The sequence below is a fragment of the Phocoena sinus genome, chromosome 12 (assembly GCF_008692025.1).
Source record: "Phocoena sinus isolate mPhoSin1 chromosome 12, mPhoSin1.pri, whole genome shotgun sequence".
Taxonomy (NCBI): Eukaryota; Metazoa; Chordata; class Mammalia; order Artiodactyla; family Phocoenidae; genus Phocoena; species Phocoena sinus.
This window is the reverse complement of record NC_045774.1, coordinates 67,462,453-67,486,502: the sequence shown is the minus strand read 5'-3', so window position 1 is coordinate 67,486,502 and position 24,050 is coordinate 67,462,453. Positions and strand designations below refer to the sequence as shown.

Sequence of the window (24,050 nt, the reverse complement as noted above, 5' to 3'; positions counted from 1 at the left end):
AACATTCAAAACCACAAATAAGGAAGAAGGGCATTTTACTGACCACAGTGGAGCGCCATGAGCCGTCCCATTTAACAAAGTGGAGGCTACTTAATGTTTCAAAGATAATCAAACTGCAGGAGAGCCTAGCCTGAAGGCAGCGTGAGCCTAGAACAGAGGCTTCAGATAAATGACCGCACACACAAACAGTACTTGATTACATACTTACCTTTTTGTTTTCCTCCCCCTCCCAGCAGGATCCTTGAGAGCAAGAACCTCAAGTGTTCTTTAAAATGAAAAGAAACATCTATACACTCAAGAGCTCCTTAATAAATTCTAATAAATAATACCCTGCTGGGGTGGGCGTAGGGGGGCAATTCTCTGAACATTTTTCCAAGGCTAGTTTTGAGCTTTACAGAGAAAAAGTATTTCTTACCTCAAATAGTGAACACAAAATAACAAGAAAAAGATTTAAAGTCACACTTACCCTCCCAGCAAATCTGCAGTGTCACTTTGCTGATTCATATTGACAACCCTCAAACGGTGGCCTTTAATAAAGAAAGGGCAAAAGGGTTACCCTGTATGTAAAGACTGACAATATCCAGTGTGATCCTTAAGGATGCGTGGACAAGGGCACAGGGCAAATCTTTAAATGTGCATTTCCTCTGACCCCCTCATTTTACTTTCAGGAATCTTGACTATTCAAAATTTTCACCTAACCCAGAGATATATAAAAGAAGATTCACTGCTCTAGCATCAGGTAACTGAAAACAACAAAAAACCCTTCAGTAAGTCAATGTCTGTCTATGAATTAGAACTAAATAAATATCCAGTGTGAAATATTATTTAGCCATCAGAATAGGAATGAGGCAGTTCTGCTTTTAAAGATGTCCAATTTGCTTATTAACTAAATGTAATACACAGAGAATGATCCTGTTTGTTTCAAAACAAAACCAAATCTGTATGTATTTGTAGACCACAGATTAGAACTGAAAAAAGTTAATACCCATCTGTTAACAGTGGTTATTTCCAGGGGGAAAGAATACATTATTTCCAAGGTAAAAATTTCCAGTGCTTATCTCCAGGGGAAGTGGAGTGGTGGCACTTCTTAAATTCCAATATTCTTTGGACTTTTTATTTTTTAAAAAGGCAGTCAGGGGACTTCTCTGGTGATCCAGTGGCTAAGGATCCTCACTTCCAATGCAGGGGGCCCAGGTTCGATCCCTGGTCAGGGAACTAGATCCCACACACTGCAACTAAGAGTTCGCATGCCACAACTACAGATCCCACATGCCACAACTAAAAAGATCCCACATGCCGCAACTAAGACCTGGCGTAGCCAAATAAATAAATAAATATTTTTTAAAAAATAAAAAGGCAGTCAGTGTCAAATGTTTGCTGTCTGGGGGAAGAGTGCTTCCCCTCTAGGAGTTACCTGTAATATGAGCCAAGTACTGGACGGTGGAGGTTTTGCCGGTTCCGGTCTCTCCCACCAGCAACACAGGCTCCCCTTTGCTAACACACACGGCGAGCTGTTCAATAAGAACAGAGGATGGCCTCGTAGCAGCAAAGGTGTGCTTCTCCCTGGGGAGGGGAAAGTATGCAAGCAGTTGGAGGAACAGGCTGCAAGCTTCTCTTTGTGTTATTTTGAGGAATCATATTTCCCACATTCAACAAACAAGAAGGAGGCAACTCAGCGTGACGGTCTTCATGTTATAACACAGGGGTCCCCAACCCCTGGACCAGGGACTGGTACCTGTCCATGGCCTGTTAGGAACTGGGCCGCACAGCAGGAGGTGAATGGCGGGCGAGCAAAGCTTCATTTGTATTTACAGCTGCTCCCCGTCGCTCGCATTACCGCCTGGGCTCCGCCGTGGCAGCAGCGGCATTAGGTTCCCATAGGAGTGCGGTGAACCCTACTGTAAACTGCATGCAACGTATCTAGGCTGCACACTCTTTATAAGAATCTAATACCTGATGATCTGAGGTGGAGCTGAGGCGGTGATGCTAGCGCTGGCGAGCGGCTGCAAATACAGATTATCATCAGCAGAGAGGTTTGACTGCACTGAGACCATAATAAATCGACTGCTTGCAGACTCATGTCAAAACCCTATCAGTGAGCGGGAAGTGGCAATTAAACTGCACCTTGCGGACTAGACTGGACATAAGCAACACACTTCGGGTGTCACTGTCTCCCATCGCCCCCAGATGGGACCATCTAGTTGCAGGAAAACAAGGTCAGGGCTCCCACTGATTCTGCATTATGGTGAACTGCATTAATTATTTCATTATATATTACAATGTAATAATAATAGAAATAAAGTACACAATAAATGTAATGTGCTTGAATCATCCCGAAACTACCCCCGACCAACCCCATCTGTGGAAAAATTGTCTTCCCCGAAACCAGTCCCTGGTGCCAAAAAGGTTGGGGACCGCTGCTATAACAGATGTCCTTACAACATATGAATTGCAGAATTCATTCATTCTACATACGTGGAGCATTTACATAACTGCTACTTCACTAGGCTCTGGAAATTCAAAACACCAATAAGATAAAACATCTGTACTACCTATGTCACCTTGCACAAACTACTTAACCTCTCTTAGCTCGGTTTCCTAACTTGTAAAATCTGGATAACAACAGTTACTAGCTGTAGAGGGTTGAATTATGTTCCCCCAAAATTCATGTCTACTGAGAACCTGTGAATGTGACTTTATTTGGAAAAAAGCTCTTTACAGGTATAATAAGATTAAAATCGTATCATACTGGATTTAAGGGTCAATCTTAAATCCACTGGCTGGTGTCCTTATAAAGAAAGAGAAATTCAGAGACACAAAGAAACACACACAGGGAAGAAGACCATATGACAATGGCATCAGAGATTGGACTGATGCAGCTACAAGGCACGGAACACCAAAGATTGCTGGGAGCCAGCAGAAGCCAGGAAGAGTCAAGAGTCTTCAGAAGTAGTGTGGCCCCGCCAATACCTTGGTTTCAGCCTTCCAGCCTTCAGAACTGAGAATAAATGCCTGCTGTTTTAGGCCATCAAGTTTATGGTAATTTGTTAGGAGAGCCCTAAGGACACTAACACACACATTAATTCACAGGCTTACTACAACCACTACATGAGAAAACATGCAAAAAGGTACTCAGCACAACGTCAGGCATATAGCAAATATTTAATAAATAACTTTAATAAATCTCAGAAACGTATACAACTCCAGCCCTCAGGGGATTAACAGACTAATGTTAGGACCAAGCCTGACCTCCAGGTGATGCTTAATTCACTAAATACACTACAATGAATAAAATCAAAGATATACCTTTGCTAGTCCCAAGTCTCTAATGACCCTCATCACCTCCTCCACCTATTAACATCTAGTTTCACAGAACACATTTTGGGAAATCACTGCTCCTTACTGTCTAGTACACTGAAGAGATCACAGTTCTGACATGTTTTACTCAAAAATAAGGGGCTGGACCAGACATTCCTTCTATCAATTTCCCAACAACCCCACAGTGCTCAGATCAGTTTGGAACCCTGTTTACCTCTGTATGTGGACAGTCTCACTTTGTTTCCGTAGAAGCCGCACTCGACCCACTTGCACATCTAGCTCATTGATCGCAATTTCTGGTTTATAAAGTTGACAGAAGAATTCAGCCTATGGGAGGGGAAAGATTTTACCTGAGTAAAGTTCTGCATGCTCTTCAAATACTTCTCATCCGTGAGGCTTACTGTGCTCCTCTAACATGCCCTCTACCAAGAGGCATTTTCGGGCTTCCAAGACAGGTAAGTTAGCTTTTAATTATATATTTTTTAATTCTCCAAGTTTCTCATATGTTTTTAAAAACACTGATCATGAATGTTACCCTGTAATAGTACTTTTTATTCATTCAAATGAGCCTCTATCTACCTATATGAAGTGAACACAGTGAACAGAAAGTTTTACTCCTAAAAGATATGAAAAAAAAACAAAGTAATTTTTCTTCCTCTATGCTTTCCTCTGCTTTAAATTTCTAACATAATGCAGGAAACAGTCACTTGAATAAACCATGATACATCTGACGACAGCCAAAGCAGAAAGAGAAGCTGTGACAGAGGCTCAGGACACGTACCCATCAGGCTTATCCTCATCGCTAACCCAAAGAACCAAGATTTTGCTCAGGGTTTGGGGTTAGGAGTAAAAGGGGCAAATTGCCCAGGGAAGGTAAACCCCTCTTCAACCAAAGGGGCTGAATATTGATCAACCTAAGCCAATCATGGTAGTCTCATTTCTCTTGTCTACTATAATTAACATACTTATTACTTCAGCCCCTTTTAGTAGGTGCTCCATTACCTGCAGCCAAAACCATCCCGATAGTTTCCCGATAGCCTAAGGAACACCTCTAACCATCTCGGTTCCTGACTAAGGCTTTTGAGTCATCATTCATTTGGCAACGCCAAATATCTGCCTCAAGATGAGCCCCAGACATTTCTCCAGCTACCAACACCATTGCTGAAAGGCTCTCTCCTCCAGAAGTACATATTTTGATATAAAACAGGAAAGGCAAATATTAACAGTATCAGCAGTGAACCTAAGTAGTGGGTATACAGGTGTTCCACTTTTCAACTTTTTTGATGTTTGAATATATTAACTATAAAAAGTTGGAAAGTTGAAAAAAATCTAATTGTGCACAGAGCTACAGACAAAGGAGTTACTAAGACATGGTTCCAGTCCTGACACCACAACCTACAGAATAACATGCTCCTTAAGCACTGGAGAAAAAGGCGTGCGTGTGAAAAAGGATGCAAGGCAGCGCACTCTAAGAACGTGGAACACAGGGAGAACTACTTATCCAGGAGACAGTGAGTTTTATGCCCATGAGAGGCAGCAATGAAAGTACCAACTCTGACAGAGGAGGCTGTTATTTGCAAAAGCTGTTCCAAGTAAGGACCAGAGATCAGCAATTAAGCTAAATATCCCAGCTTCCTTTCAAGAGGGAAGTAAAAATAGTATTACATACCTTTTTCTTGGAAATGTTCAATTTGCTTCCAATGACTTCTGCCATTTTCAGTTTGCTTGTCTGCTTAGAGAGCATTGCTGTGAAACAGTCCAGAGCCTATTAAAATAACCAAGGTAAATGCCAACTGATTTTTAAAATAATACATTAATAACAGAGCATCACTATCCAGGCCACAAAAGGGAGGAACATAAAATCCAGCAGAACTTTTCTGCAAGTAAGACTAAGGAGAATACAAATAAAGTACCAACCCTAGACTCAAAGGACCTTACCATAACAGAGACAGGACACCAAAAAATGTGAAGGCTTTATTATCAAAATACCAGTTAATTAGGAAAACACACACAAACGCCTCAGTTTGCAAATCCAAAATTCAGGTAATAATAGCAATTAGCATTAATCCTTGGGTATATGGTTCCGTGGGGGGAAACGACTTCCAGACAGTGGAGGTAACACCAGAAGATTACTTTCTAGATGTAAAGGGAGGCTCCTGGTGTGCAATGAAGGGATTACGCTGTCATTACCCTAACCCAGTACTTAATCTTAGCAACGACTGATAGGCCAACAAGATACGTCTTCTGCTATAATGAAATATAAAATACGTATCACCACCAAATGGATTCTACCCCTACAAAAGCTGAATTTGAATACATCAAGCATTTTGTTAAACTTCTACATACAAGAAAGACAGATAAAATGATAAGGGAAAGGACACGAGTATGGCAAAACAAAGAATATATCTGGTTCTGCTGCCACCAAGTGTAATGTATCAATAAACTTCATGCAAGCATTTAAAAAAGAATGTATCTAGTTTTGTCCCTAATTCCTTACACAGAGCGTCAAAACTTCTTGGAATTACCAGGAGTAAGGAGTGTCTTTTGTTATTTACTGGAGCCCTTATGGACCTTAGCAGGTTTATTATGCTAAGCAAGGTAACTCTTGATGGGCCCTTAGATAGTTTCTGGCCAGGCCAGAAAGACCAAGGGTTGAAACTTCCAGCTCCATCTCCAACCTCTGGAGGAGGGGAGGGGATGGAGATAGAGTTCAATCGAATAGCCAATGTCAGAATAAGACCCCAATAAAACAATGGACATCCAAAGCTTAGAGAGCTTCTGATTGGTGACAAAGTGATGTGCCAGGAAGGTGGCACACCCTGACTCCACAGGAGTGCCTGTGCTCAGACTCCTGAAACCTTGCCCTATGTGTCTCTTCCATTTGACTGTTCTTGAGTTATATTTTTTATAATAAAACTATGACCTGTATGGTGAGTACAGAGCTTCCAATGAGTTCTGTGAGGTGATTACTGTACCTGAGGAGGTTGTGGGAACCCCTGAATTTACAGCTGATAGGTCCTAAGTGTGGGTGGGCATCTGAGACTTGCGGCTAGAGTCTAAAGTGGGGCAGCCTTGCAGAGGACTGAGCCCCTGAACCTGTGGGGTCTACACTAACTCCAGGTAGTCAGTATCAAAACTGAACTGAATTGCAGGACACCAGTTGGTGTCAAAGCAGTGAAGAAGCAACCAGATAAAGCCAGAAGGTGAAACATTCTGTAAAACAATTGTCCTGATCTCTTCAAGGGTATGTGTGGGGCGGGGGGGAAGGTTCTGATACAGTAAAAAAGTTCTTAATCCCATTTGCATAGAAAAGGATGTGGAAGGAGATACATCAGGGTATTAACAGTATTGGGGGGGCTTCCCTGGTGGCGCAGTGGTTGAGAATCAACCTGCCAGTGCAGGGGACACGTGATCGATTCCTGGTCTGGGAAGATCCCACATGCCGCGAAGCAACTAAGCCCACGCGCCACGACTACTGAGCCTGCGTTCCAGAGCCCACGAGCCACAACTCCTGAAGCCCGGGCGCCTAGAGCCCATGCTCTACAACAAGAGAAGCCACCGCAATGTGAAGCCTGTGCACCGCAATGAAGAGTAGCCCCTGCTCGCCACAACTAGAGAAAGCCCGCGCACAGCAACAAAGACCCAATGCAGCCAAAAATAAATAAATAAAATAAAATTTTAAAAATTAAATGAAATAAAGAAAAGTACAAAACAAGGTTACCTGTAAGAAAGATGAGAAATGCAGGAGAATGGAAAGGAAATTTCAATGGAGAGAAGAGGATTAAAGGACTGGCACACAGCACTTCAGAGTTCAGCCGGCTTAAGTGTGTGCTCCAAATGTGGGTTCTTTCTCCTCAAAGTAAGTTAACCAAACACAGAGAGAAACTGCTAACCAAAATGGGTCACTATTCTCTCCTCAGTCCTAGCTGACAGAAACCAGAACACTTTATAGTCAAAATGGGTTAATGTTTTAACAGCCCAGAGATCTTCAGGCAGCATCACTTTATTCTTAAGCAGGTGGGAATAAATCTCTCTCTGTTCTACTGAATGTGGCAGAGCTACAATTCAATAGAGCTTCCCTCCCACGCAACACATTTTGTCCCCACGTCCAGCACACAAGGATGTACTTTACAAACCCCACATTAATTTCTCTGGACTAAAGTTAAAAAGGCCCTACTGAGGCTAGCGGTGGGATAAGACAAATATAAATCTATCAAACAGACTAAGAAATTATATACAGAAATAAATACTAAAGATCTTAGAAACACTTTCTATTTTATAATAGTATTATCACCCGGGAGACTTTCTTTTCATTTAAGCTTTAATTTCAGTACTGTATCTGTTTTACTCTAATTCAAACTATACTTATTTGAAATTAGTAGAAACCTGTTTCAAAAACCACAAAACATTTATTAGGCCCAACTAGTTTTAAGGCAACATTAGTTCAGTTTTAACTAGCTAAGGATAATAAACGGTACCTACACAAAAGAAAAACTTTTTGATAGCAGTCAAGACACAGAAAATAACAGTAGAAATCAACAGCCTTAAAGAGCACAGAGAAGCAAGCAGGAAGACTGTATCTTACCTCTTGAAAAATATTTAATGATGCTGATGAAGACAGACTGTCAAAGCTGTGGGCAATCCTATTACACCAATTCAGTAGGTCCCTTTAAAAAAAAAAGGGGGGGCGGGGGGCAGAGCTTACTTAGGTCTGGGAACACTTGACAACAAAGACTCTCCTTTTCTTCTGGCAACTGAAGATAAACAGTGTCAGGAAAAAGAATGAGTGGTCCCAGTCCCTCTCCTACCAGGAAGTGACCTAGAACTCACTTCTCCCCATCCATGCCAGACAAGGTAGCAGGAGACAGGGAGCAATTAATTCTCAGAGCAAACTGAGGGGAGTTGCCCACACCTAATTCTCATTTCTCAAAGGGCAAGTCAACCACTGAGAACAAAGCGCAAAGGCATGGATGGAACTCACTATACAGAGCAAAACCCAACAGTCTTTTATTTAAGACCCCAAGCGTCACAAAAGGACATCCGGTGAAAGAGCTATGTCAGTAACTATTCCCAACTTTGGCTTTTAAAGTTATTTGCTAAACTTCCAGTTATAAGTAAATCCTAAGGATATAACATACAACATAAGTACAATTAACGCTGCTGTATGCTATATATAAAAAGTTGTTAAGAGTTCTCATCATGAGAAAAAAAATTTTTTCTTTTACTGTTTCTTTAATTTTGTACCTATGAGATGACAGATGTTCACTGAACTAATTGCAGTGATCATTTCATGATGTATGTAATCGTTATGCTATATGCCATAAACTTATACAGTGCTCTGTGTCAATTACATCTCAATAAAACTGGAAGAAAAAAGTTATTTGTTAAAGTTAACATAATGTTACCTTCATAAGCCTTCCCATTCAGTAACTATAGATCTCAAAAAGGGACTGAACACTATGAAGTAGCCCAAACGTCTAATTTCAAAACCTGACTTCTTGTAACCACTCAGTTCTAGCTGCTAAGAACTTCTGAGGGAAGCAGTTTTTAAAACACCAACTGAAAAGCGTTTAGCCCAGGGCTTCCCTGGTGGCGCAGTGGTTGAGAGTCCGCCTGCCGATGCAGGGGACACGGGTTCGTGCCCCGGTCCGGGAAGATCCCACATGCCGCGGAGCGGCTGGGCCCGTGAGCCATGGCCGCTAAGCCTGCGCGTCTGGAGCCTGCGTGTCCGGAGCCTGTGCTCCACAACCGGAGAGGCCACAGCGCTGAGAGGCCTACATTCCACATAAAAAAAAAAAAGTGTTTAGCCCAGTACCTGAGAGACAATTCTCTCCCCTCAAGGCTTAGTCTTTTGTGTTCCCATCTGGCTTCTGAAACTTCCTCGGGTGCCTGTTCCCCTCCAACAGAACTATCACTCAGAGGGTGATGTTTCTCTCCAGTAAGCTGGATGTAAATGTCAAGCAGGTGATCGGTTGCTACCGATAAGCTGGGATATCTATTTCGAAGAACCTGACAGAGAGAGAAAAAAAAGCAAAGAAAATTTAGCAGCAGACAGAGTGATTTTTAAAAGCACACATAAACTGCTGCTGACACTAGTCAACCAAAAATGAATTTTTCTAAGAAATCTGTCATCTTAACCAAGTATAACAACTTCCACCCTCACCCATACCTCCCACCCCTCAAAGACCATGACTTTTTCCTGCCCAGAACTCAGTTATCTGGCAATCTCACCACCTATCACACAGCTTAGGGTATAGAAGCTAGATGGGAAAAGGGTCTCAAGCAACTCAGGCATCCAAGTCCCAGGCACTTACTCATTGAAGTATCCTTCAAGTAATATGTACTCTAATTTTTTAAACACAATTCTAGTACAGTCATTAAGTCATTTCTCAGACAAAAGCAAATAAGAAGCAGTTAATGGGAAAAGGAAAGTTTTTTAAAGCAAATCACAGTAAAAGGAGCTGGTGTTAAGTCCCGATAAAAAGTAGTTTTTATCAGACAACAGAATTTAACAAGCAAAAGATCTAGCCCAATTCACTTTGATAACTATTAAGAATTCTGTGCAGTATAATACTTGGTGCCCATAATATTGGTTCAACGCTTTTATGATATGGATTTGCTAAGTCAAGTCTACTTGAGAAGGAAGAAAAATATCATGTATATATTAGGAATATTACACCTTAATACATTTAAATTGAGAAGTATATCACGATTCCAATTTATATATGAAATATCAACATATTTTGTATATATTAAAGTTGTAAGGTCCACTAAAATCTTTTAACGGTGTCATCAAGTGGTAGATCTCATAGATTTTTATTTCTTCATACTTTTTTTTTTAACTGGAGGATTTTACAACAAATATTATTGAAAACATATTTCAGATGTATTGAAAATTAAGGACAGAAAAAGAGAATAATAAAATCAACAAATTCAATTTAATGGATACACATGTGGATATTTCAAATACAGAATATACATTTTTTGTGTATGAAGGGAACATTTTCAAAATTGCCCATATATTTGTGGACCCTGGCTACCATAAACAAAATATACTTATTTCCATCACCCCTAAAACAAAAAGTTCCCTTTTGTCATCACTCCCTTCCTCCACATCCCCATCCCTGGAATCCTGCACCTGATTCAGATCTCTATACAGTTTGGCTTTCAAATCTATCATATACACAGAATCATATGGGATGTAGTGTATAGTTCGGTCTCTCTTACTCAGCATAACGTTTTTGAAATTCGTCCAGACATTACTGTATGTATCAGTAGTTCATTCTATTTTATTGCTGAGTAGTAATTCCAACATATGAGCATGTATATTTATGATTAAGGTGAAAAAAAAAGCTGTTTTTACTTGAAAAAAATTTGTTAGGTTTAACACTTTAGTAAGGGCTCAGTTATTTGGGAAAAAAGTTCTGAATAGAGATTTATATGTACCAACCAATTAGTCATTTTCTACCTTAGTCAAAAAACATCTTTTGTTATTAACATGAATGTCAAAATTTAAACACAATATCACATAATAAACTAATCTAACATGATATGGTTATCAATTTGATATGTATTTTGGAGATTCATTCCTTTAATAAGCATTTATTAAGTACCTACTTTGTAGCAGGCACTATTCCAGGGACAGAGAAACAAAACAAAATAAGGAATGGAACCCGTCCTCGAGAAAATCCCCCTAATAAAAGAAGCAGATATGAAAGCAAAAGCAAGCTTGCAGCCCAAAGTACAGCATGGTCGGCCCTGCTTGGGAGACCCGGGAAGGTTTCACAGAGCAGGAGAGGCACCTGGCAGAGGTCGCTGGTGACTGTGAGAGGGGACTGCCGGCAGAGAAAGCAGGCCATCTCTGGTGCCAGCACGTGAGGCATCAAGGCACATTCAAGGTGTACGGGGGAGACAAGGTGTGAGAAACTGCTAGGGGTAAGTTCCCGGCACTTACTAGGTATGAGACTAGCATTATGTAAAGAGCTTGTTTTTTGAAGTGTAATTTGATATTTCAGCAAGAAGTCAAAGCCAGTCTTTCTAAGCGTAAGATGGCTGTGGTTGGCAGCAACAGAAATGCAGTTCCTTGTGTTCCCCGTGAGGTCGGCATAGGAGATTATTTTATTTCCTAAGTAATACACACAAGGTTTTTAGCTACCAGTCATTTATTTAGGACAGTGTTATTAGGATTAGTAAGTCCAGAAGCTTAAAAATAACCAGTGAGCTTCTGAAAGTCAGCTACCTAAATATGACCTAGGTCACTGAAGCGAGGAGGTGTGTGCTCCTGTCGCACCTGCGGTGAGCAGAGTGACACACTGTTGATCAAGGCAGGAGTGGAAGGAGGAGTTCTGGCTCATCCTTCAAGTACAGAATACAGTAAGAACAGAGTGGCTGTCAAATGTTCTTCTCATCCTCTCAATCCCCAATAAATTACACCTAAATGTGAACTTCAGCCCTCCCCTTTAAAGAAAAGACTCACAATTTAAGTCTGAAAATAAAACATTTAAAGGTCTGCAACAGCAAAAGAAAGAGGAGCACTATGACAAAGCAATACAACAAACATTTACAAAATGCCAGGCACGGAGTGGATGCTGGGGATACCAAAGCTGAGTTAAGTTACTGGAGGAGCTTATAGTTGAGGGCGGCAAGAGGGGAAAAGAGACATACAGGACACACAAATACACAACTGGGAACTAGAGTGAGATAAGAAACTCTCAAGTGTAAAACAGGCTGTAGGGTTATAAAATCACACCATCAAGGCAAGGCTTCTTAGAGATTATACTATCAAGGTTTACCCAGTAATCGGTGAACTCTGAAAACCCCTCTGCTAGTAAATACCTAAATGCTAGATAAAATATTTGAAAAGGTTGTCTGGTGCCACTTATTTATCTAAAAACTTATACCAAGAAAGAGGAAAGCATCCCTGCCATGACTGAATGGTCACTGACAATGCTTTATTCGTGGCTCTCCAAGATGAAACGTTGGAAGTCGGGACGCTTCCCAAGTGAGGAGGTAGATCCAAGGGGAGACAGAAGGTTGGCAGGGTAAAGTGAGGCACACCTCTCAGTGTTCGCGGAGAACCAGAGACACTACAAAGTAAACCTATGTATAAAACCTTTAAAATAAGTCATCTCAATTTTCATTAATACCCCGATCAAAATGTACATAAAGTTGTTAAGTGTGAAAGATATTAGTTACAAAACAACTTAGCATAAAAAAGACCCTTTGGGGACAACTGGGGAAACTTAAACATGGTCTGAGAATTAAGTGCTACTGAGGAATTACTATTCATTTTATTGGGTGTAATAATCATTACGGTTATATATGGAAATGCCCTTAGAGATGCATGAAAGTATTTAAGGGTGAAACGCTATGAGGTTTGCTTTCAAATATATTAGCAAATAAAAACTACTAGATGAAATTAATACAGTAAAATGTCAGCATACTAACTGTTAAATTTAGAGTGACGAGTATTTTGGTGACTCATTGGGCTATTTCCTCTGTTTACATGTAAGTCTGACACTTTTAATAATGAAGAGTAAGAAAGAAAAGCATTGATACTTTCAAATAACCTCATACCTCATTCAGTTCTGTCTTATCCATGTTATCCAGGTAAATTTTGGTCCAGTATTTGTCTAGCAGAGTAGCATGACTATTTAGCGGTCGATACCAATTTCCTCCACAGCTCAAGAGTCTGTATTTCAGAATGAAAAACAGAGTCACACAAAATTCCCAATTTTAATCTTGAATTATGCCCCTGGTTATCCCTTGCTAGATGTTATCTCACATCTGAGTAAAACTCACAGTTCCTTCTGGTGCCAGACAGCACTGTGCTGGGCTTATGGGGAGCATGACAATGAAAGGCTGCCACCAAGCCAGGTTTGACTATTTTCCTAGGGGGAGTAATAGGGCTTTAACCAAGTTATTTTCACACCACTGCAAATGATCCTATTAGACGTTTTGAACTGAACAACATGTTCCTTTTCCTTAAGACATAACTTCAGGAAAAAGAAAACCTAATCCAAGACCAACAGCATTAAAAATAAGTTCACTGCTTATTACCAAAAGCGACAGTACCTAAAATTATTTAACATGCCCAGAAGAGAAGGAATATTCATTAAACACATACTCTGGGCAAGCCATGGGCTTACACCTAAGCCATGTAATTTAATCTTCACAACTGCACTGAGGGGATGATGCCTTTCTTTTCTTCTAACTGTAAGGAAGAACTGTACAGAAGAGAAGGAGAGTAATGTTCCTTGCTCACTCAATTATGACTACAAATGGCAAAGCCAAGAACTGAACTCAGGTTTGTGTGACATACTTCTATGATGTCCCAGGACTTGCTGGGAAATGTATCTAGCAGGAAAGAACTTCACCATCGCTGTGAATAAAATCAGGGTCTATTAAAACTAACAGGGCCTAGCAAGGTCTTCCTTAGAACTGTTAGCTCTGCATTCCATCTGGAAGTGAATGTTCACAGAGGTACAGTAAACACTAATATAATCACTAAATACAATGTGGCATTATTTTCACTCTTGGGCATTTTAAGACCTTAGAGAAGCTGTACAGTTATAGACAAGTAGGAGGAAATAAACCACTGCCTTCACATTATTTTAAAAAGTAGATAGGGACATATACTAAGTTTGCTTAGGTTTTATTCCTTTGTTGATGCTTATATTCAATTAATTTTTTTAAATGCCTGAGGTCTACATGGCTTTATCATCACCACCATCATGGCTGGGCACTTACTACGTGACAGGTCTTTAGTCACTTCACCTAACCTTCATAACTTACACCAAGTTGTAAAGTAGGTGTTATTGGCCCCATCATAATCAGTCAAGCAAGGTACACACAGGTACAAAGTGTCAGTGTCAGGATTCAAACCCAGGGCTATCTGACAACAGTCTCATCTCTGATTATGTTTGAAAACATGAAAACAAGACAAAGTTTTTTAAGACTGGTTACTTATTTTTAAGTGGGGGGGAAAAAACCACTTTTACTTTCTAAATTAATTATCTCCATTAAAAATAGTCAGGAAGGGGCTTCCCTGGTGGCACAGTGGTTGAGAATCCGCCTGCCAAAGCAGGGGACACGGGTTCGATCCCTGGTCCAGGAAGATCCCACATGCCACGGAGCAACTAAGCCCGTGCGTCACAACTACTGAACCTGTGCTCTAGAGCCTGTAAGCCACAACTATTGAGCCTGCGTGCTGCAACTACTGAAGCCCGTGTGCCTAGAGCCCATGCTCCACAACAAGAGAAGCCACTACAGTAAGAAGCTGAGCACCGCAACGAAGAGTAGCCCCTGCTCACTGCAACTAGAGAAAGCCTGCGTGCAGCAATGAATACCCAACACAGCCAAAAATAAATTAAATAAATTAAAAAAAAAAAAGTCAGGAATGAGAATGTTGAATCTGTCATCACTGCTAACTAACCTTGCTTAAAATGAGCCCAGAGAACTCTATTCCAAGACTTTTGTACTCAGCACTCTAGCATGTGGACTTAGGAAGAGGCTCCATCGTGGGAATAGAAGGGTTAATGGGACATACCTCCTGGTTGCAAAGAACTGAAATCCAGGAGCCACTTTCAGACAGTCACCTTGGCCAGGAATCAAGAGCTCTCCATTCTCCAAGAGAGGGATCAGCACGGAAACCTAAATCACAAAACCCCAGTGATAAAGCTATTAAAGACAGAAGTAACAAACAAGAAAGCAAAAAAACCCTCTCACCAAATGATGAACACGTCCTTCCTACTTCTCACAGCATGAACTGGGGTCAAATGCCAGGCGGGAATACTGGAGCCGCCTACACTCCAGCAGAGCAACTTATTCATTCAGCATTCACTGAGTTCCTACTATGGACCAGAATCAAGCAAGACAGGAAAAATCCAGACATGACTGAGGCTTTACAGCCTAGAGTCTGACGGGAGATAGCCATGCAGACTACCATTTAGCACGATCGGTGTGACCCCCAAGGGGTGTACAAAATGGTATGTGAAGACACAGGGTGGCTGTAGATCAGTGTGGAGTAGTTTAGAAGCAGGGCAGTGAAGCCATTCTAGAGGTAATGACATTCACTGAATCTGAAAGTATGAAGAGGGATCAGCCTGGTTTGTTGGGAGAGCAGTGGCACATTTACTCTAGGCAAAAATATTCAAATGGATAAAAATGTATATGCCTAAGAGCATGGCATGAGAGGACTCTTACAGTTAGGGTTAGGGCAGAACGTGTATATGAAGTAGTGGAAAAATACTAGGCTTAGAGATAAATGATAAAAGGCCTTCTGTGCTGAGCTAAGGAGTTTGAGTTTTTTTCATGAAGTTGTTGAGAGGATTTTAGTCTGAAGAAAAACTTATTTTTTATTTTAGAAAATGAACTGTGCAACAATATGGAAGATAAACTGAAAGAGAGCCAGCCTGGAGGGAAAGAAGCGAAAAAGGACACCATTCAGGTAACAAAGGTAAGATGGCAGGATAGATTAGATAGATAAAAATAAGAAGGCCTGTGCTAAGGCAGTGGGCTAGGAGGGAACAGAATAAGAGATAAGGAAAAAGTACTAAGCAATATCAGACTAAGTGAATGCGGGACTAGAGGAAGGAGACACATCAAAATTCTGGCTTGGTAATTGTGTGGCAGGAAAGGCTGTTGCAGGAAAGAGCAGATAAGGTTCATTTTGAACATCCTGAACCTGTACCTGCTAAGGAAGATCCAAGTAGAGATTTTTTTCAAGAAAAGTATGGACTAGACATATGGGTCTAGGGGATGTGAGTTTATAGAATTTTGAGGAAAAAAACAGTAAGAACAAAGAGCCAAGGAGGAAGGTCCTAAAATGTCAAGGTAATTTTATCAAGCATCCTTATTTCATACATGGCTAGGAGATGAAAGGAAAAATATTATGGGGGCAACTCCAAGATAACTCCGACACTTGAAACAAAAGACAACCATCCTGAATGAGATCTGTAAAAGCCATAAAAGCTACCTTAAAATAGTAATTAGTTAGCAATTAGCTGAGAAGTTCTGGAAATAACAAAATAATAATCAAGGGTCCAGGTATGTTTTAAGATAAACACAACTTCACTATAATGATGATGAAGTTTAAATCAACTGAACAGCATACCCTCTTGGAACCAAGTGTATTGATAGTAACAGAAGGGGAATGGTCTACACAAAATGGAACTCAAAGTACAAGAATTTTCTGATGTTTACCAGACGTTGCCCAAGGAAGATCAAGACAGAAACTAACAGTTTGGTCTTGAAATCTGGACTTGGTCATCAAAGAATATACTTGGCTATGGCAAAGGGATAGATCCCTAGGCTTCATCATGACCTGAATGGAATATCCCTTATGTTCATCTACCTTCTTTGGCTCAAATTCTATGATTAATAATACTAATGACTTCCCAGGTACCCTGATGTCTGAAAAAATTGCCCAGGAAAGAGAGCTATAGAAAGCGCTAAGACTCAACAAATACTTTTAAGTTGGCCTTGCAGTTTATAATTCAGTTTTATTTTTAAGTGTCATTGGTAGTAGTCATCCTTGGCTCTGGGCTTCTTAAGAAATTTGACTCTCCAGCCCTATAAAACTGAGCATTAAAATCTTAGAACATGGTGGTCAAACTAAGCCAATAACCCCATTACATTTTTACCTCACTAGACTCTAAAATATGTGTGTCATAAGACACACACATATTTATAGCCCCTCCTTCCCCATACATTTCCCTAAACCTAAAGACCTTTCCCACCTCTCCTTCCCCCTCCCCCATCTCTGTCTCCTCTCTCTCTCCAATCCAAGAGGGGAAAGTCCATATACAGGTGGCTTTAGGGTTCACGGTAAAAGAAAATTAAAACCAATCTCAGGAAAATCTACCCAAAGGAAGATTTTTTTCATTCTGGAATACATTTTTTTGGTCATAGTTTACAGAATACAGAAGAAACATGGACTGCCTCCATAGCTAAACTTTATACACATATAAAAGTGATCTTTTTGAAGTCAAAAATATACATCCAGTTTATTTTCCTTAATGGAACAAAGACAAGCAGGCTCTTATTATATCACCTCTTCTTTCATCTGTCCTCAGCCCACTACTCTACAAATGCCATAGCCAGGGAGCTGGGTCTCAAAGTTCTCAATGTATATGCAGCATGGATTAAGATGTTTCCCACCAAGCCTATTCTTGGAAAGTCTGTGAAATTGCTCACATTTTCAACTAAAGGAGGAAAAAAACTACTGTGAAATTGATCACATATTCAACTATTAAAGGAAACAGTACAAGCAGAATTTTAATAATTTTCTATCAAACAAGAGATCAGCCCAGTAATCCAAGAACTCAAACCAGATTAGGTAGATAACCAACATACCATCTCTAATGAAATACTTATGTTGTTTAAATAATCCCCCAGTATCACTATTAACACAATTTTCATTCTCTTCAAAGACAAGAAATTAGCGAGTTACTAGGGAGGTGACATACCACGTCCAAGGGAGCATAGTCAATATCCTCCAGAAGGATCCAGTGTCCATTTGTGGCCGCCTGTGTCAGGGTACCAGGCTGCCACACAAACTCTCCTGGGACATCTGTGCAGCGATACATTCCCAACAGCATCTGCAAAAATATTATTGAAGCCACACACCTGAGGAGCCAATGCTACATCCTGCGATTAGTTCCATTAAACTTCCACAGGGTTATAACAGGTATCTGAGGTTTTACAGCGTGGTCCCCTCAGTTATGAGGAAGACCAATAACTATTCTCATATTCTCTTAGCAAAAACAATATTTTAAGGCAAATATTCACAAGTATGCTCACCAACCAAAATCTGCCATTTCTTACTTACCTTACTGTCGGTCTGATCTCCAAGCTGGACTTTGAGAAGCTGAGGGGGCTTCCTTCTACCTGTTATTACAGCTAAATGTTCAACTAAGGAAGTTTTCCCACATCCAATCGGTCCTTCCAACAACACAGCATTCTGAGAAGCCACTGCCATAGCCAGGGTCTGAAGATTTTTGCAGACTGACTCAACCAGCACATAAGACCTAAAGGCCAGCTCCTGTTCGCGAGAAGAACTCCGACTACTGGCCTAAGGAGGCAAGTGGAAAATAAAAGGCATATCAAGAAGAGTCTTCCCATCAAAGAGCACAGGTTAATTTCTACAACAGTGCTTCCACCAGCTTCTACATAAACCTCTGCCAATAAAGTGGTAGTACAGGACCCACAGTAACAACAAGTATGTTATCCAAAGTAAGGATCTGACTTGTTCACTTTCCTTTCTCCCCTGCACTCCAACTCTGGGAACTCGCTAACAAATTTAAGAAAAAGTCTCCCAAACTTTAAGAAGCCACAAAAGTTGACACACAGGGGATGGGAACAAGCCTCATCTCTCATGACTGGATTTTTGTTTTTCCTTACCTTACCATATTCTAGGATTTTACGTCTAAGATCAAGAATGCACAATACACTTATGAGACCATCAGGGGAGAGTAAGGACATTGAAAGGATACACTATAAAATTGTTCAATTTTTTCCAGGTGTAATAAAGAGTTCTGGAAATTTTTTAAGTCTTTTTTTTTAAAAAAAATTTTATTGAAGTATAGTTGATTTATAATGTGTTAATTTCTGCTATACAGCAAAGTGTTTCAGCTATACATATATTATTTTTCATTATGGTTAATCACAGGATACTGAATATATTTCCCTTATATTATATATACATCCTATATATAATAGTTTGCATAAAGTCCTTTCCTTTTATACACACACACACACACACACAAAACTACAAGCATAACTCAAAGATTTTGCAGGTTGAATTCCAAAACACAGCAATAAACCAAATACCATAATGAAGCAAGTCACACAAAATTTTCGGTTTCCCAGTGCACATACAAGTTATGTTTACACTACACTGTGGTCTATTAAGTGTACAACATAGCTTTATGTCTTAAAGACAATGTACATACCTTAATTTAAAAATACTTTATTGCTAAAAATGGTAACCATCATCTGAGACTTCACCAAGTTGTAATCTTTGCAATCGTAACATCAAAGACCACCAGTCACAGATCACCATAACAAATATAAATACTGAAACAGTTTTAAATATTTCAAGAATTACCAAAATGTGACACAGAGACACGAAGTGAGCAAATGCTGTTGGAAAAATGGCACCAACAGACTTGCTCAAGGCAGGGTTGCCACAAACCTTGTTAAAAAAAAAAATGCAATGTCTGAGAAGCACAACAAAACAAGGTATGCCTACATTTAGCTAAGAAATGATGTGGTATCTGGGAGTTGCTTCAAAACAATATGGTGTGAGGACAGTGTTCAGAAATATAAATGCAACATAATTGATCATGAATTTATAATTACTGAAGCTGAATGATGGGTACATGTGGATTCATTACACTATTGTTTCTACTTTGGAATACGTTTAACATTTTCCATAACAAAAAGTAAAATAATAATAATAATGTACCCAATATGTTTAATGGGTAGTTTCAGTTTTGCAAGATGAAAAAGTTCTGGAGTTTCTTTGCTAACAATGTGAATATACTTAACACCACTGAAGAGCACACTTAAAAATGGTAAAGATGGTAAACGTTACATTCATTTTACCACAATTTAAACAAATTTTATTAACAATGGACCTAATATGACACAGAAAAAAGGACCTCTTGGAAAAGTGCAATGATTATTAACTTTTAAGGAATGGTAAATTCTCAAACATAGCTTGTCCCCTAAAGATATGTGAGGACAAAATGAGATTCAGGGCTGGAAGTTCTTGAACTTTTTGCAGAGCTGTTACTCTTAGCAACCGGCAGGCAGGCTGGGCTGTAGCTCCATTCTGCACTTCTGCCCCAGTGCTCTGCCACTGCCACCCAGTATATCAAGCCTACTCCAACCAGAATCCTTCCCTATGTTGAAGTTCTAATGATCCAAACCTAATCTATGTTAGGAGAGCGGTTCAAGAGAGGTGGGGAGGTCTTCCTGACCAGAGGGAAACACAAGGCGCTTTGGAAATGCTGGCGTCTCAGTGTTGGTGACAGAGATATTTAGTTTATGAATAATCATGCAGCTGTACACTTAAGACATGCACTTTTTTATATCTATATTATACTTATCTTTTTAATTTTGTACTTCCCAGATACAAACTGACAGATCAAGGAATGACTCAGGACTTGTTCCAGGAAGAAAACTGGGTGGGTCTGACCATCAGACAAAGTGACAACTGACTAAAGACTGCTGGGGAAAAACAGACTGGTTTCCAATGTTCCCAGATTATGGAACCAGACTCTGATTTACAAGACTTTCCAAAGTGTAGTCTGGAGGCACACTCTTGGAAAGGTCATTTGCTATGGCAGGGGAAGAGCTCACTACAGATGCAACCCTCTCACACAACAGGCAAAGAGAATATTCTGACAGAAAGAGGCCAGGGAGTTACACCTGGGCCTAGCCCCATCTCTGCCAAAGGACAGCCCACAGGTCCTGGGCAAGTCATTCTGCCTTAGTTTTACATAAATATGGTATCACAACGTGGGCCACCCAACTTCAAACAGCTGTTGTAGCAAGTAAATGAGGTCATACATGGAAGAGCTTTGTTAAAGTTAAAAGCTTTTGCATAGGCATCATTACAATTTCTGACTTCACACTAAATAGGGACAAAGTGACTATCAAAGAGGAGGGTCCTGGGTGAATTTCTCTTACTCTCTCCTTGAACACTTCTGAATGTGGAACAGTAATCCGGCAAACTCGATTTGGCTCACACCTAGAACGCAGAGCCCAGCCAAGGAAAAATACACACTCAGTGTTTGGATGGAAGAGGGCACACACGCCACTGCCGTCAACATACCTGCTCTCCAGGGGCTGGCGGCTGCCCAGGCAGCAGCACACCACAGACAGCAGTCACCCTGGAGGAGAGGTCAGCTGAAACAAGGTGTCCTTGTAAATACTGCAGCTCCTTCTCCTTACGCCAAAGGGAGGCTTCTGGATTGGCCAACACCAAGGCTTTCTCTAAGTCCTGCAGCTGGGCCTCTTCTAGTAACCTGAGGAAAATGAGGATCTCATCAACTACTCTAATGCCCAGTAAAGCCACATCGAGATCTCCAGGAATGCTCCTGCTTACCTTAACCTGAAATGGATCAGTTCCTCACTGTTAAAAATCTTCTTAAGGAATGATAACTTGTGCTCTTCATTCATACAGGTGACCAAAGAAAGACAATTGGCTGTGTACCTGGAGAAAACCAAAGTATATAAACTCAGAACCTGCAGCTGATTCTAAAGAATAAAGGAAATTTGCTAGCCAACTGAACACTAGAAAAGGAAATCTTATAATTAACAAAGGGAAGGGTAGAAAACACAAATCAGGCAAAATAAATTCACCTAATGGAACACGAAACAATGGAATTCCACTCATACCATCTGATTTCCCTCTGAAATGACACGTGAAAGGGAATAAGAACCCCAAAGGGACCAGAACAAAAATGACATCTTTTAAAAGGTTTCCCTTTCCTCCTCATGCACACAATTCCAGACTCCGTCAACCATCCCCACACTAGAAGCCCAGGAACAGCCCAACAGCTACGCACCAGCGGACCAAGGTGTCATGGCTCCTGAGGAGTGGGATGCACACGCTCCAGTCCCAGAGCTCCCGGAACACAGACTGCTCTTGCTGCAGAAACTTGTAAGCTGCTTCCATTAGGTCCCGGAGCTTCATCCGTCTGCGCCCATACCGGACTGGATTTGCATCTGAGCTCTCTAGGAAAAGTCTTTGAAAGACTGGAGAAGTGTCCTTGAAATACTTCAGGGCAAACCTTCACAAAGAAAAAGAACTTTCATTGCTTGGTAAGAATATCAAAGTATACATATCCACTTAATGAGACAACGGAACATAACAGTAACTCCCAAGGGTTTGAGAACCAAAAGAGATGAATGCTTAAAGCCACTAGTCCTAAGATTATATTCTGTTCAAGTTCAGGAACCAGAATTGCAGCATGAGATATCTAAGAGGAAACAAAAACCACAAGAACTTATCACAAGTGTTTACTACTGAAAATAAACTCATTTTCAACAAATATTTATTGACTTCTCACTATGAGTCACACACACTGTGTTTCAGACACCGTGTTAAGTCCTGGAGGTACAAAACCAAGAAGATACTTTCCTTGAGGAGCCTTTTATCTAGGAAGGAGGAGAGTCACAGAAACAACGAGAGGCACAAAGAAAACAGATTCAACTGAACCTGGGAGAGTCAAGAAGAGATGCTTTGGCTGCACCTTAAAAGATGAAGAGGTGATCCTCATGAGAGGCAGTAAGATTGGAAAAGAGGGACAAAAAGCTACAAGACATACAGGAAATAATTAACAATGGCAATAGTAAGTCCTTCTGCATCAGTAATTACTTTTAATGTAAATGGTTTACTCACAATCAAGACACAGATTGGCTGAATGGATATAAAAAAGAAAAAAAAACAGCATCAAACTATATGCTATGTACAAGAAACCCACTTTGGATCTAAGGCTACACATAGGGTGAAAGTGAAGAGATTAAAAACAAAAATTCCATGCAAATGGTAATCCAAAGAGAGCAGGAGTGACTATATTAATATCAGTCAAAACAGACTTTAAATGGATAGAATAATGAGACAGAAGATCAATAAGGAAACAGAGGACTTGAACAACACTATAGACCAAAGGGACCTAACAGACACATACAGAATACTCTACCCAGCAACAGCAGAACATATATTCTTCTCACATGCACATGGAACATTCTCCAGGATAGGGCACATGTAAGGATGCGAAACAAGTCTCAACAAACTTTAAAGTAATGAAATTACACAAAATACTTTTGTATAATAATACAAAATATTACAATAGAATGAAACTAGAAAGCAACAGCAGAAGGAAAACTGGAAAATCCTCAAATATGTGGAAATTAAACAACACACTCTTAAACAACCAATAGATCAAATAAGAAGTCACAAGGAAAATTAGAAAGGACCTTGAAACAAATGAAAAGAAAAATACAACACACCAAAACCTATGGGATACAACAAGAGCAATGATAAGAGTGAAGTTTATAGCTACAAACATGTATATTTTAGAAGATCTCAAGCTAACAACCTAACTTTACACCTCAAGTAACTAAAAAAAGAATAAACTAAACCCAAAGCTAACAAAGAAAGGAAATAATAAAGATTAGAGCAGAGATACAGACAAGAAAAACAACAGGGGAAAAAAATCAACAAAACTAAGCATTGGTTTTTGAAAAGATCAAGAAAAGTGATACACTCTTAGCTTAACTAAGAAAAGAATAGAAGGTTCAAAAAACAACACAAATGAAAGAGGGGACATTACGGATGCCACAGAAATAAAATAGACTATAAGGAATACTATGAGGGAATTCCCTGGCGGTTCAGTGGTTAGGGCTCCACGCTTCCACTGCAGGGGGCATGGATTCGATCCTTAGTGGGGGAACTAAGATCCTGCATGCCACATGGCGTGGCCAAAAACAAACAACCCCCCCCCCACACACACACAAAATTAACAATTGTTGGTATGGATGTGGAGAAGCTGGAACCCTTGTGCACTGTTGGCAGGATAACATGGTGTGACTCCATGGAAAACAGTACAGAGGTTCCTTTAAAAAAAAAAAATAGGGGGCTTCCCTAGTGGCACAGTGGTTAAGAATCCACCCACCAATGCAGGGGACCGGGTTCGAGTCCTGGTCCGGGAAGATCC

At 40.3% G+C, this 24,050-nt stretch overlaps 1 protein-coding gene across 3 annotated transcripts in view; it reads right to left on the bottom strand.

Moving 5' to 3' along the window:
* Window positions 1-24,050, bottom strand: part of MDN1 (midasin AAA ATPase 1) — a 153,021-nt gene that overhangs the window by 113,739 nt on the left and 15,232 nt on the right. For all 3 annotated transcript variants that reach the window (XM_032650959.1, XM_032650961.1, XM_032650960.1), the window contains exons 3-15: window positions 21,897-22,121; window positions 21,434-21,541; window positions 21,161-21,353; window positions 18,149-18,391; window positions 17,787-17,918; window positions 14,867-14,970; window positions 12,895-13,009; window positions 9,134-9,327; window positions 7,904-7,985; window positions 4,988-5,083; window positions 3,533-3,645; window positions 1,415-1,563; window positions 467-527 (exon numbers count right to left, since the gene is read on the bottom strand). In XM_032650959.1, the coding sequence (XP_032506850.1) occupies window positions 467-527; window positions 1,415-1,563; window positions 3,533-3,645; window positions 4,988-5,083; window positions 7,904-7,985; window positions 9,134-9,327; window positions 12,895-13,009; window positions 14,867-14,970; window positions 17,787-17,918; window positions 18,149-18,391; window positions 21,161-21,353; window positions 21,434-21,541; window positions 21,897-22,121 (1,815 nt within the window). The remainder of the gene's footprint in view (window positions 1-466; window positions 528-1,414; window positions 1,564-3,532; window positions 3,646-4,987; window positions 5,084-7,903; window positions 7,986-9,133; window positions 9,328-12,894; window positions 13,010-14,866; window positions 14,971-17,786; window positions 17,919-18,148; window positions 18,392-21,160; window positions 21,354-21,433; window positions 21,542-21,896; window positions 22,122-24,050) is intronic.